This window comes from Agelaius tricolor, unplaced genomic scaffold, assembly GCF_023055355.1.
Source record: "Agelaius tricolor isolate 1412-34295 unplaced genomic scaffold, bAgeTri1.0.p SCAF_8, whole genome shotgun sequence".
Lineage (NCBI taxonomy): Eukaryota > Metazoa > Chordata > Aves > Passeriformes > Icteridae > Agelaius > Agelaius tricolor.
In genome coordinates, this window is record NW_027269268.1 from 31369424 (window position 1) to 31383876 (window position 14453).

General features: G+C 38.3%; 1 protein-coding gene across 35 annotated transcripts in view; it reads left to right on the forward strand.

The window, feature by feature from the left end:
* TENM3 (teneurin transmembrane protein 3) overlaps nucleotides 1-14453 on the forward strand; it is a 1291378-nt gene that overhangs the window by 1272211 nt on the left and 4714 nt on the right. For all 35 annotated transcript variants that reach the window (XM_071432135.1, XM_071432137.1, XM_071432120.1 and 32 more), the window contains 5 exons: nucleotides 66-241; nucleotides 933-1168; nucleotides 6666-6962; nucleotides 8156-9767; nucleotides 11582-11712. In XM_071432135.1, the coding sequence (XP_071288236.1) occupies nucleotides 66-241; nucleotides 933-1168; nucleotides 6666-6962; nucleotides 8156-9767; nucleotides 11582-11712 (2452 nt within the window). The remainder of the gene's footprint in view (nucleotides 1-65; nucleotides 242-932; nucleotides 1169-6665; nucleotides 6963-8155; nucleotides 9768-11581; nucleotides 11713-14453) is intronic.

The window sequence follows — 14453 nt, forward strand, 5'->3', positions numbered from 1 at the left end:
CATTTTAGTTGTAAGTGAAGACAATTTGTTCCTGCTATTTATCATTTCTGGACCTTCTTTTTTAGCTATGATAGCGAGGGCCGTCTAACAAATGTTACATTCCCAACTGGAGTCGTCACTAACCTTCATGGGGAAATGGAAAGGGCCATTACAGTGGACATTGAGTCATCCAGCAGAGAGGAAGATGTCAGCATCACTTCCAACTTATCATCAATCGATTCTTTCTATACCATGGTTCAAGGTACTGTAAACAAAAGATTTCTCAGCAGATACTGGCCTGAAAATTGTTTTCTTCTGGTACAAGCAGCTCCAAATAGAAGTGAAACTTTAGGGGCATCGTGTCTGGAGGAAGGGGTGATACATACACAGTTTTACACCTATACAGAAACAACTGTTCAGGAAAAGCAGTAGTATTGCAACAAAAGTAGCATTAAGTAAGTTTTCTAACCAAATGGTTTTGTAAGCAGCTATGGGAAGTAGAATACTTACTTTATATTAAAAAGGAATCTTGGAAAGAAGAGATGGATTGAAAGGGAAATAGGTACAGAAATAGTATGAAGTGATACTTTAGCTTAAAAGCAACTTGTAATATCCCAGCAACCACATACTTGCAAAAGTGAATAGTCATAGTATGCTTAGGATTAGGCCAAAAATGCCTAATAAAACAGCAGAGAATGTGTTTTGTGCCAGTCCAAAGAACATACTATTAGGATGAGACTTTCTTAAGTATTTATGAAACTTTGATGATAGGTCCTAAAGGCATTTTTTGCTCCTCTGGGATATATTTATTCTTAACAATCTCACCCTGTCTCTTTATTACCATTGGGTAAGTTATGTGATGTCAAGATGCACATATTGCATAAAGTGTCCAATACAAAGGCGGAGTCTTAACCCATGTAGGTAACCTGGAATTCTCTTTTTGGCCTTTTCAGATCAGTTAAGAAATAGCTACCAGATTGGTTATGATGGCTCACTGAGAATCCTGTACGCCAGCGGCCTGGACTCACACTACCAGACAGAGCCACATGTCTTGGCTGGCACTGCCAACCCAACCATGGCAAAGAGAAACATGACCCTGCCAGGGGAGAACGGGCAGAACCTGGTGGAGTGGCGATTCCGGAAAGAGCAAACCCAAGGAAAAGTCAACGTCTTTGGCCGAAAGCTTAGGGTAAGCACACAAGCATGAGCAGTATCTACTGCATTCTCATTAAGGGATGAGGAAATGTAAATACATTCCTGTAGGTATTGCAACCAGCAGCCACAGAATATTCACTGTAGACAAGCTGACCGTAGATTGGGAAGTACTTGGTTTTATTACTTCATTTATTGGCTATTTTATTTATTAATTGCTCTTTTCTGTGTGTCATGGTTTAACCCCAGGCAGTAGCCAAGCCCCACACAGCTGCTCACTCAGTCCCCCACCAGCAGGATCAGGGACAATTGGAACAGTAAAACCCAGAGAACTTGTGAGTTGAGATAAAGACAGTTTAATAGGGAAAGCAAAAGCCACACACGCAAACAAAGCCAAAGAAAGAATGAATTCACAGCTTCCCATGGGCAGGCAGGTGTTCAGCCATCGCCAGGAGAGCAGGGCCCCATCACATGTAACAGTGACTTGGGAGGACAAAGCCATCACTCCAAACATCCCCCCTTTACATACTGAGCAGCCGGGGTCACCTGTCCTGGCTGTGTCTGCTCCCAGTCCCCCATACAGCCCCAGTCTGCTCTGCAGTGTGGCAGTAGCAAAAGCAGAAAAGGCCTTGGCTCTGTGGAAGCCCTGCCCAGCAAAAATGAAAACATTTCTAGGTTATCAACCCTGTGTTCAGCACAAATACAAAATATAGCCCTGTAGTAGCCTCTGTAAAGAAATACCCCAGCTAAAATCAGCATTCTGTGGAATTAAAACTGTTGGGTTTAGCTTGGAATGGCTAAAAAGAAAAATTTTCTGCTTTCCTTCACTGTTTTTCTTTCTGGTACTGAATTCATGTAACTGATTCAGAATCCTGTTTTAAATTATTCTACCATAAGTTAGCATGATCCCTGGGTTTGTTTTTTTTTTTTTAATTTTAAATTAAAATTGTAGTAAGACTTATTCTTACTGTAGAAAGGGTTTAACTGTGTGTGCATGAGGATGGCATATTCCTCTAGCATATGTCTTTACCATTTTGTTGGCATTCCTTCTTCCTATATAGCGAGTGAAATACAAGTAGGAAGCAAACTATGATTTATGACAGCCATTTGGTAAAGACAACACAGATTAAGCATTTAAAATTGTGTTGCCAGGAGACCATTTCAAGATCAAAGGTTTGACTTACTATTAGAAATGAACTCAGTTCTTTAAAATAAAGCCTAGGCAGTGTATCAAATGAAAGTAAGTAATTTCAGACCACTTGACTTCTTGCCATTTGAAGTCTTAAAATATTTTGTATCTTCCGTTGGGACAAGAAGGGAGGGAATGTTGTTATGCAGGTTATATTCCTCTCTACTACTTTCTCTATAAGAGGAATGGGGTTTTTTCCCAGAAGGAAGAACAATTATGCACAGCAGCAGCTGCTTAAGAACAATATATTAGTAACTACCTGTGGCAGCTATCTTACATTGATAACGAAGAGGAAAAGGAAGCCATAATTCTGAAGCTCATTCTTGTGGTTCTGGTTCATAGGCATGTCATTTTATACCACAGTGGTATAATACACCTGCCAAGTCATTTGTGAAAGAAGCCCAAGAGAGGTTTGGCAGTGAAACAAATCACCACAAGCACAGTTCTCAGAAGTGACACTAAGTTTTGGCATTCAAGTGCAGTGGTGGTAACAGTTAAAAAGAGAAGGTAAAGTTGTCATGGGCAACTCTAACTCTGAAGAATTAAACCCCCCAAAAAAAAAAAAAAGCAAACACAAGGGATAGATTTAACAAGATGAGAGGGAAAATAAAAGATTACAGATTAGGATAAAATAATACTCATTACATAGAAATGGGAGAAGTAGGGCATGTGGAGAATGAGCTAGTAAGAGACAAATGCCTCAAAAAAAAGGAAAGAAACTTGTCAGCAATCAAAAAAAAATTAGAATGTTTTGTGAAATTTATTTACATGCAAAGATATTACTAAAATGTCAGTTGGGGTGGATGGGGGGATGTAGGAAAGCAGAAAAAGAAAACAAGAGAAAGAAGAACAGGAATAATTTATGGAGCTCATCATTTCTATATACAGACAGATATGTCATCAACATTTTTCTGTAAAGAAGACAAATGTAGACAAGAAACAGTGACAAAATGTATTGCCAGTAAAGGTACCCATCTCTGTGACACTCACTCTGTCATACATATGCAGTATCTAATGGTAAAAAGTACACTGTCAGCTACTCTCTTGGTCTTCTATCTTGTTAATATTAGTTCTACCCAGTACTAGTAATCTTTCTAAAGAAATAAATTAATTAGGAATTATGTTGCCCTTCTCAACAGTCTTCAGTCAATTTTGCTTTTGCTCTGACTTGGTTTGTAATTCTGTTCAATAAGCTAGTTCTTCTCTGGGGCTGTATGTTTGGTCCATAAGCTGGTTGTGGGCAAAAGTGCTGCCAGTCCTCTGCATGAAAGAGCCTTTTTAGGGCATTGGACTGAGGGTCTCAGATAAAGGAGCTGACATGAACTCTGTCTCAAGGGATGCACCCAGAGCAGACAGGTAACACAGACAAGGGAGCTCACAAGAGGAGTCTCCTCTTGAGACCTGACATACTCCAGGCTATGCAGAGGTCCTCAGTTTTCACATTACCTCTTGAATCTCTCTGGAAGACACAGCAATATATTCCTCTAACAGAGGAATCAAAGACAGATTTCATACTTCTCACTGAAAAGAACAACAGGAATTAAAGTAGAGGAGAATAGATGGAGACATAAATTATTGAAACATATCAGGACAGTAGGTAAAGACTGTCAGAAGACTCAGTTTTGTGTCATTAAGTGTTTCTTCACTGGAAATTTCCTCAAGTACAGTTTTTATCATAATGAAATCCAGAGGTTTCAAATGTATTTGGAGTGTGGTTATCTTGGACACAATAAAAACATTCAACTTTCCCTTAAAAGTATTTTTCTAGCAGAGATGTTATTAAGAAGCACTTTAGAGAAAGGCACTGCTTTAGCTGAGATGTGTTATTCCATCCCTACACTGCCCAATGAAACAAGCTATTTCACCAAAACTCATTGTTACTCTAATTGCCATCTCTGTTGTGGGATAAGCAAGAACAGCCCAAATTTCACCAAAAGCTCACATTCCTGAATGCAAGAGCTCTGTCAGCAACATCTGAAAGCAGGAAACTGGCTGGAAGAAGTATTTCCTTTCCTTCCCCTCATATCCTGCCCTTACACAGACCTGACAGATGGGAAGTGAAAAGGCAAGGAATGTTATCATCCCAGTTAGCAGCTAGGGCAGTCAGACAGTGGATTAAGTACTTTGTTGCAATTTATACAGGAAGGATGTGCTTAGCCAAGAAATTAACCACAATTGCTTGGACATCTGCCTTAACCATAAAACCACCCTTCTTTCTTTGCCAGTTCAGAAATCAGAAGAGTCCATTTTAACTTCAGTGTCTAATCCTGAGAGATGGACAAGAAAATTTATAAAAAACATAATTAAATGTAAAATAAGGAAGGGGAGGGGGAGAGAAAGGGAAGGAAAAAATCAGAGAAGCAAAACAGGCCGGGAACATGCAGAGATGAGTGCAGGCAGACACTGGGGGGAAAAAAAAGCCAGAGACAAAGGAAATTTAAAAATTAATTTAGGTAAATGAGCTAATGCTAGATGTCAGAAAATTTAAAGAAAAACTCCCTGAAAACAAGTTAAAAAAACTTCAAAAAAGGAGTTGAATGGAAGCACTTCACACTTAACTTTAACTTACTTCTAGAATCTGTCTTGTAGCATTAACTTTTCAGATTATATTTCAATAACTTTTGATGGTTCATTAAATAGGTAAAACAGTTATTGTGCATCTGCTAGATTTAGTGTACTTTACTTAGGAGATTTACATGAAAGTGGGATTACTTTTTTTCCTAAATTGATAGTGCAGATTCTTCTCATGGCAGTGATTTCATATAAAGATAAAGGTATTGTACATAAATAGAGAGACAGACTGAGCAAAAGAGAGCACTTGGAGGAACTTTTTTCCTATTTACCTATGACCTATCACCAGCACTTTAGTACTTTTTATACCAATAATAAAGGATCTAATTTATATTGATCTCTGTGAAGCTTATTAGCCTCAATTTTAAGTACCAACATCCATGGCATGTGGAGTTTTGAAATTTCAGCCTGAAAAATCAAAAAATCTTCCAGTCATTTCTTTGGTGCATCCCTATCTATTCTCTTGTTCTTTTCTGAATGTTATTTAGCCATCTTTGTTTACCCTTTGTAATGGATGTGTGAGGTACTTGAAACAGATTTTTTTTAAAATTCTTAATACACATAGCTCTCTGTCCATTTCTATCCTACTTCCCACATGTTCACAAAATACAGTGTTGAAAAAAATCTCAGTTATCAGTTTTTCACCCCACATGGAACAACTTTAAAAAGACACAGCAGATACAGAAATGGTTTACAGATGAACAAAGAAATCCTTGAGGGCTGTTTGAGAACACTAAAGCACAATTCAGTGCTGAGAGGAATGGAGAAGTGCAAAGATACTGATATAGGAAAAGAAAACCAGACATTTTCCTTTCATAAATTCAGAAAGGAGAGCCAATTCAATGAAATTGAAAGTTGACATATTTTGAACACTAAAGGGAGGTGGGGGTGGATTTCAGTGTAAAAGTATTACATAGAAATCAATATCCATCACTTGTAGTTTACATATATCAATAACAAGTTTTCAACATAAATGTATCTATGGCTTTATTTAATATAAAGCATTAATAAAGCTAAGGTTTATTTTCAAATCACAATACTTACAAACTTCAAAGCATTTTCAACTGTTTTTCAATGGTTCAGTAGTCTTCCAGTCATTTATGGCTTTAGGTAGTCAGCTTTAATTAGTCAGTTAACTAGGAGAAAGATATAATTCTCTACTAAGAAGTTCAGCCTTATAAATACATTGCAGCAGTGGATAGTATACTGAGTTAAATTTCCACTTGATCCTGAAGGGGAATGCCTATGTTCTAAAAACGGTTTAACCTTAATTTGAAGACCTAACATGCTTTTGAAGATCTTAATCTTGCATTTGCTATTTTGAAAAATACTTGCTGTGAAGGACTGAGATTCAGTTCTTTCTTAGCATGATTGTTATGAATTGGAAAAGCAGTTGCTGGGAATATATTTTGACAATAATTTTCTAGATATATTTCAGACTGCTTACAAAAGAACTAGTTTGTATTGAAATGACCCCATTTATTACCAAAGTTTTCAGTACACAGCTTTCAGTATTTCCTTAACAGTTGACTAAGCATCAAGAAAGAAAACATTGCAACAAATTCTGAACCCTCTCTTCATATAACCAGACCTTCTAAGGTAGATGCTATTATAGTGCCTTACAGTTATATCAAGAAGTTGCTAAAATACTTTACACATACAGCAAATCAATCACTATAAATGGTATTTAAAGAATAGCTAGCTTTGTGGAAATAACAGGTTGCTGGGGTTTGAACAGCATGATTTATTGTGTCATTTTGTTTGCTTTAAAAAGGTTAATGGCAGAAACCTCCTTTCAGTTGACTTTGATCGAACCACAAAGACAGAGAAGATCTACGATGACCACCGTAAATTCCTGCTGAGGATTGCCTACGACACGTCAGGGCACCCCACCCTGTGGCTCCCGAGCAGCAAGCTGATGGCTGTCAATGTCACCTATGCATCCACAGGTCAAATAGGCAGCATACAGAGAGGCACGACTAGTGAAAAAATAGAGTATGATGGACAGGGAAGGATAGTGTCTAGAGTGTTTGCTGATGGGAAAACCTGGAGTTACACATACTTGGAAAAGGTAAAGAACGCTCAGGTTTTTTAAAATGCTTGGAATGTGCTGAAATTCTGCAGCACCTCACTGCTGCATACAAAGCAAAAATAGGTAGTAGCAGCACATTGCAATTATTCTAAATATCAACATGTGATTCCAAGGGGAATGTTTCATTCCACAGATATGTAATCATGCTGTACGTAATTGCTAGGAATTGATGTGTTTTTAAATTATTTAGGCCACTTACTAACAAGAAGCATCTGCATTTACCTTTTATCTTAACACTTAAAATAAGGTACAGGGACTATCTGCAATTCAGTTCAACTGAAAATAATTTGTTTGCAAATGCTCTGCTGTTGTGGGCTTTTTTCACTACCAAGAAAAGCTCTTTTTTCTAAATAGTTACAGCTGTCAATTTGTACTTGCTATATGTTGTAGCATCAAAATAAGGGGTAGGCAAAAGATTAGGAATCAATACATATGTAACAATTGCTGAACGATAGCGCACCTTCTAGAAATATCTGTGAAAATCACCCTTGTGAGATATGCAGAAAGACAATCCATGTCTTTTAGGGGTTTAAATATATTTCTGTTGAAGGTGTTGCTCAGCAAATACTGTTTCCTCGTTACCACAGACTTAATTTAATCAAGATCTGTGATACATAATAGCCACACATTAGGAAAATGTCAGAATAATTCAAGTGGCTCCTTTCGATATGAATAATCAAACAATTGTTTTGCCTGTGTCTCAAAAGCTTACAGAACAAGAACACAGTATTCAGAGTTCTCAGGCTAGTCAAATTCTTCAAAATCATCTCTAATTGTAAGAGAGAAATTGTATCTCCCATATGTTGTTCTCCTCATGAGTTAATGGCTCTAAGACAGTTTTACTTCTTCCCATATTAAACATGACTTATCTGAATCCATTGACAATCTGCTGTTTAGCTGTGAATGCTTGATAAAAAAGTGATACAGTCATAACAAGTAGCAAATTATGAATGTGGAACTACTAATTACAGAACCCCTTACAATTAGGCATACAAGTAAATTAGGCAGGGAGATGTTAACAACATGTAAGGTCAATGATAACTCAATTAAAGAGGAGATAATTTTCTCAAGTGGGAATGTCACATTTTTGTGAAGAAATAGTATCAGTATGTGGCGGGAGGGGAGATACTGCACCATTTGTCACATGATAAAAATCTGTTCTTAATTTTCAGTCAATGGTTCTTCTGCTCCATAGCCAACGGCAGTATATCTTCGAATATGATTTGTTGGATCGGCTCTCCGCTGTCACCATGCCCAGTGTTGCTCGTCATACCATGCAGACTATCCGCTCCATCGGCTATTACCGGAACATATACAACCCCCCAGAAAGCAATGCTTCTGTTATCATGGACTACAACGAGGAAGGGCAGCTCCTTCAAACTGCTTTCCTGGGGACAAGCCGGAGAGTATTATTCAAGTACAGACGGCAGACGAAGCTCTCAGAAATTTTATATGATAGTACAAGAGTTAGTTTTACTTATGATGAGACAGCAGGAGTCCTGAAAACAGTAAACCTCCAAAGCGATGGTTTTATCTGCACCATTAGATACAGACAAATTGGCCCATTGATTGACAGACAGATTTTCCGCTTTAGTGAAGACGGAATGGTAAACGCCCGATTTGACTACAGCTATGACAATAGCTTCAGAGTGACTAGCATGCAAGGTGTCATCAATGAAACCCCATTGCCTATTGATCTCTACCAGTTTGACGATATCTCTGGCAAAGTTGAACAGTTTGGAAAATTTGGAGTTATATATTATGATATTAACCAGATCATTTCAACAGCTGTAATGACATACACAAAACACTTCGATGCACATGGGCGCATCAAGGAAATTCAGTATGAAATATTTCGGTCATTAATGTATTGGATTACAATTCAGTATGATAACATGGGACGAGTGACGAAAAGAGAAATTAAGATTGGGCCATTTGCCAACACCACCAAATATGCTTACGAATATGATGTAGATGGTCAGCTCCAGACAGTTTATCTGAATGAAAAAATAATGTGGCGATACAACTATGACCTGAACGGCAACCTGCACTTGCTGAACCCCAGCAGCAGCGCCCGTCTGACACCACTGCGGTACGACCTGCGAGACAGAATAACCCGGCTGGGAGATGTACAGTACAGGTTGGATGAGGACGGATTTCTGCGTCAGAGGGGTACCGAAATCTTTGAATACAGTTCAAAGGGCCTTCTTACTCGAGTTTATAGCAAAGGCAGCGGGTGGACAGTGATTTACCGCTATGATGGACTCGGACGACGCGTTTCCAGTAAAACTAGCCTTGGGCAGCATCTCCAGTTCTTCTATGCAGACCTTACCTATCCAACCAGGATAACTCATGTCTATAACCACTCAAGTTCTGAAATCACATCTCTGTACTATGATCTGCAAGGACATCTTTTTGCCATGGAAATTAGCAGTGGAGATGAGTTTTACATTGCATCAGACAATACAGGGACACCACTGGCTGTTTTCAGTAGCAATGGTCTCATGCTTAAACAAATTCAATACACTGCCTATGGAGAGATCTATTTTGACTCTAACCTTGACTTCCAGCTGGTAATTGGATTCCACGGAGGCTTATATGACCCACTGACCAAACTAGTCCACTTTGGAGAAAGAGATTATGACATACTGGCGGGCCGGTGGACAACACCTGATATTGAAATCTGGAAGAGAATTGGGAAGGATCCAGCTCCTTTTAATTTGTACATGTTTAGAAATAACAACCCAGCCAGTAAAATACATGATGTGAAGGATTATATCACAGGTAAGAGAAGGTTACTTGATTGCAGCTTGGGGATGTTGTATCTACAGGCATCCAGCTTAGAGGGAGTGAGACTGTAGGCAGAAAGGGTCCTCCTGTGATCAGTTTAACACACCAGCATCACAGAAAATATTCACTGGAAGCTGGCTGATATTTTCCAGTGTAGACTTTTGCAAGATTGCTAATGGCAATTGCTCAATAAGCCCCAGGACTAGCACAAAGTAATGTGTACCCAGCCAGGTGCATAGAAGGAGAAGTAGGGTAGTATAGAAAAAGGATTGAACTTCTCTTTTGGCAAAAAAAGGTGCTAACGTGCTTACTTTCATATCTCAATTCTTAGAGAACCTATATGCGTTTTGTTGTTCTAGAGTTAGTGATGTGTAGTGTTTTCCATTATTCTACACACCAAAAATCTGACTGCACGGCACCAGAATTTTGGGAAAAATGTATGGCTCCAATAAATTTGATTTTTTTGTATTTGAATTAAGTGTAAATAATCCAATTTACACAGACATTGCCAGTCTACAGGAAGGGCACAGCCCCACTTACTTAGGAGCTGTGAGACCACCACTTAGAAGAGCATCCTGGGAATCAAGTGGGTTTGCATTCATTTAACAAACAGCAGCTATTAAGTGGGTTGCTAGCAGGCTGCCTGGGAGTAAGAATAAAAACAGACCTCTGAATCTGTCCTCTTTTAGCAGCATGTGCTGTAGGGAATGCAGTTGGAATCAGATTCTTTGTGCCATTGAAAATCGTGCACTTAGTTCAGAAATTGCCCTCAAAATACAGTTTTGGTTCTTTTCTTAACATCTTTGATGTCTGAAATGCACAGGCAGACACTGCTTATATAAGGTTAGTATTACAATTGGTAATTTGGCTGCCTGGCAGTTTTAGATGCAGCACCTCATGAGGCATAGCATTTATTTGAAAATGTTAAAAATTATTTTAAGATAAATATTTCTTATTTTTTTAATTTTTGGAAAAATCTGCTTCCTTATCCCACATATTGTGAGCATTCTTAAATAAAAATTATTAGGCTTGGTAAGGAGCACTCTGCCAACCTCTAAGCTTAGTTTTTGTGGAAGATAGTGTAAAAAAACAGAAACAAGGCAGAGCACTCTTTCTTGCCAAACAATTGTTAAGTGATTGTTGGCACCCCTAATTTATTTTTAACAGAACATAAAATGTATCATAAATAATGTGATCTAATGGTAATTTGGTGTCCTGTCTGCTTACTGATGCACTTCATTAGCTTTTCATTTCATCCATCCCACATCATCTTGAAGAGGAGCAGATTTCTCTTGAATAAACAAAAAATATCTGCCAAATCATTTAAAAGGTAATTGGCCATATAGGTGATATTTCAGGAGTAGTTTGAAGTCATTACACACACCAAAAGGACAGGATGTGCTCTGCAGTACTTTTTTTTTTTTGGCTTTGTTTAAAAGTATTGATGATGAGGGTATGACATAAAGCATGTTTAACCTGACCATGAAATTCCAGTTGGTTTAGGCTGTATGACAAGGAAATCTCCCCTTAATTGTGCTGCCATAATTGTTCTGGAAGTCACCGAGGCCATCAGAACCTGATTGCTGAACTCTGCAATACCTTTCAACTGAGCCTAGTGCAACTCTTATATAAAATAGACATCTTCTTTTAAGTTTAGAACTGGAAGTTTCCTCTATAGGTTTGCTGTTTCCATACAAAAAGAAATCAACTATGCCAAAAGCTATTATATGTAAAAATTGTCTGGTTGCAAAATACAGAACAATTCTAATATTTTTCTCTGTTTTTTTCTTATAATTATTCCCTTTCAGATGTTAACAGCTGGCTGGTGACATTTGGCTTCCATCTGCACAATGCCATCCCTGGTTTCCCTGTTCCGAAATTTGATTTAACAGAACCTTCTTATGAACTTGTGAAGAGCCAGCAATGGGAAGACATACCAGTAAGAAACAAAATTAAACATACAAATTGAACAAGATAGAATGTTCCCTTCCATTCAGATCTTATAAGGCATGGATAATTCTGACAGCCAAGGTTTTTTGCTAAGTTCAATCCAAACTTAGTACCTTTATCTAGTTTAAGAAATTACAAGTGGAGGGTTTATTATAGATTTGCTAAGTTAGGTATTATTTTATATAAGCTTTTGATTGCTTTTAGCAATTATAAAAATTTTAAAAGACAATAATCAATGAAAAGTTTAAGGTGCTCTAAAGATGTCTAATTTTCATAGCAGAAACTACAGAAATTATACTCGTACTAACATTCTGCCTGTAGACAGTAAATGAATACTGTAGTAAAAAAGAGATGGTGAAATAAACAGAAGAAGAGGTGCTATAACATACCCATACCAGGCACCACTATAATTTTGCTTCTTTTTAATATTAACCATGTGTTATGGACACCATGTGTCATATGTAAAGATAAAATACTGAAACTGAAATTACCTGAGGTAAATTCTACTATATCACATAAAACTCAGGTGCTTATGAAGTTCTTTGAAAGCAAAAAAAAATGAACTTTCATCCTGAAAACCTGCTGCGATTTTAAATAATGAAAGAAATGCATGTGGAAGTAAAATCTAAGTTTGCTACTTAAGAAAATTGTATTTACAAATTAGGCTTACTCAAAGATCAAATACCTATGCCCTCAAAAATCCTATGGTTTTTGCTTTAGAAGGAAGCATTAAGAGACATTAAAATGGGTGATCCCATTCTAAACAGTCAAAGAAAAGATCTCTTTTTACAAGAATCATGATAGAGAATGCTACAAAAATTAAAGATGATACAAACTTTAAAAATCCTACAACCTAATGTAGATCAAATGTCCTTAGAATAGTGGCCCAGCAGAAGGGAACATATAGAAGCTAACTTTGCATTCAGGAAGTTAGTTAGTAAGTTAGTTCATTAGTTCATTCTTTTTTAACAGCAAGGAATTGAGTAATAGGGAGAGACTAGAGCCCAGCATGAGACTAGTGTCTCCCATGAGCAACAAAGTGAAGGAGGAGCATGCAAAGCATTCCAGTTGTATTGGGAGATAAGAGACCTGTCATCAGGCATGGCTGTGAAGAATGATCAGAGGTTGTTTAGGTCTCAAAGTTAGGTCTCAAAGGCTAAAGAATGAAATCATCCACTGCCACCAGCAAAATCATACCAGGAATAGAACCAGTCTGGTCAAAGAGATGAGGGCAGACAGCTAGTTGTCAAAAATCTTCGGGAGAGAGCTCAGTAACGTGAGGAATGCCAGGAGCACGTGACGTGACAGAGCAAGAAGGAAAACAAAGATTCAAAAGTCTCATGTAGGAAGAAGCTGCAACTCTGATATTCACTGGTGAACAAGCAAATGCAGAAGGAGGCAGAAGTAAACACACAAACCACTTGGTTATTTTGAAACATTCTGGAGTGAATGAGCTTTACTGAGCTCTGAGGATACATGTTAAAAAAAACAAAACTTCGTCATTATGAAGTTGCTATAGCATCTTGCTGCTCTCACTGATGATTGCTGTCTACAATATATTTTGTGCCCAATAGCTTTCATGTAGGATTTACAACAGCTGAAATCCATACTCATTAGCAAATGCAGACCAAAATCTGCCACATTCAAGAAGAATGGAGAGTCCAAGTTAATTCATAATTCCCTCAGGAGTTATCCCCTCCAGAAAGCTACCCTTGTGCAAAACAGAGAAGCCTTTGCAAACTTTTTGCCAAGCTTTGATCAGCAGCAAGGCTGAATTAAGGTTGTATGAATCTTAATGACTCCAGTTGGTCTCCCATCCAGAAATTTAGGAAAACAAAGGAGGCTTTTGACTCATTTGTCAGCAGTGAATCAAATGGTTTAAGCAGTATTTTACTGAAAGGAGAAGGGGTCAATTGGAAGATAAACTGGATCATCATCAAAAACCAAGTACTCGTTTTCAAAAGTGCAGCCAAAGCTATTTAAATCTTTGTTTCCTGCTGAGGCAACTGCCAGGGCAGCTGTCTGCTCCCCACCTCTATCAGTACAGCTCATTCACAGCTTGTTGCTGTTAAGGCCCAGGGTTAGACCAATAAGATGTATCTATTCTGCACAGTTTTGAGGTCTCATCCCAACCACAGCCGACCCTGTGATTTGAGCTGTCCTGCTGTCTAGGTGCACTAGCTAACCATTCCTGCTAGCTGCTCCTAGTCTTTCAGCTGTCCAGGCTAACCACTGCAGTTATGCTCACAGGTCCCATTCCCCAGCCATCCTCTCTTTACCAAGAGTGCATCTGGCATAGTGGGCTACACACAGCTCTTCCATGACATTCTGCTATCCTAGCTTTTCCATTAGACTGGCTTGTTGGTTCTTTTCTTACATTGCCCCTTGTCTTTGCTAGCTATGAACAAAATGCTGCTGTATTCAGGGTTGCACCCATCTAAAGCTCTTGGGGAAAAGCTCTCTTAGGCAGGAAGCTGATACTTGAAGTCACACAGCCCAACTGGCCACAGTCTTTTCACACGTCCCCTTTTATCAGTTTCTGCAAGTACTTGCAAGAAAGGGTATCAGCCCCCAGTATTCCACCTCACTGGTCCATACCATTAGCTTCCCTCTCTTTTACTGTAAAGACTGTCATTACAGTTTGATTTCCCTTATTTCTTCAGCAGCTTGAGGGATTATGAGAGCCTCCCTGCAGTTTGGTCTCAGGCTGCAGCTGCTTGAGAGACTCTT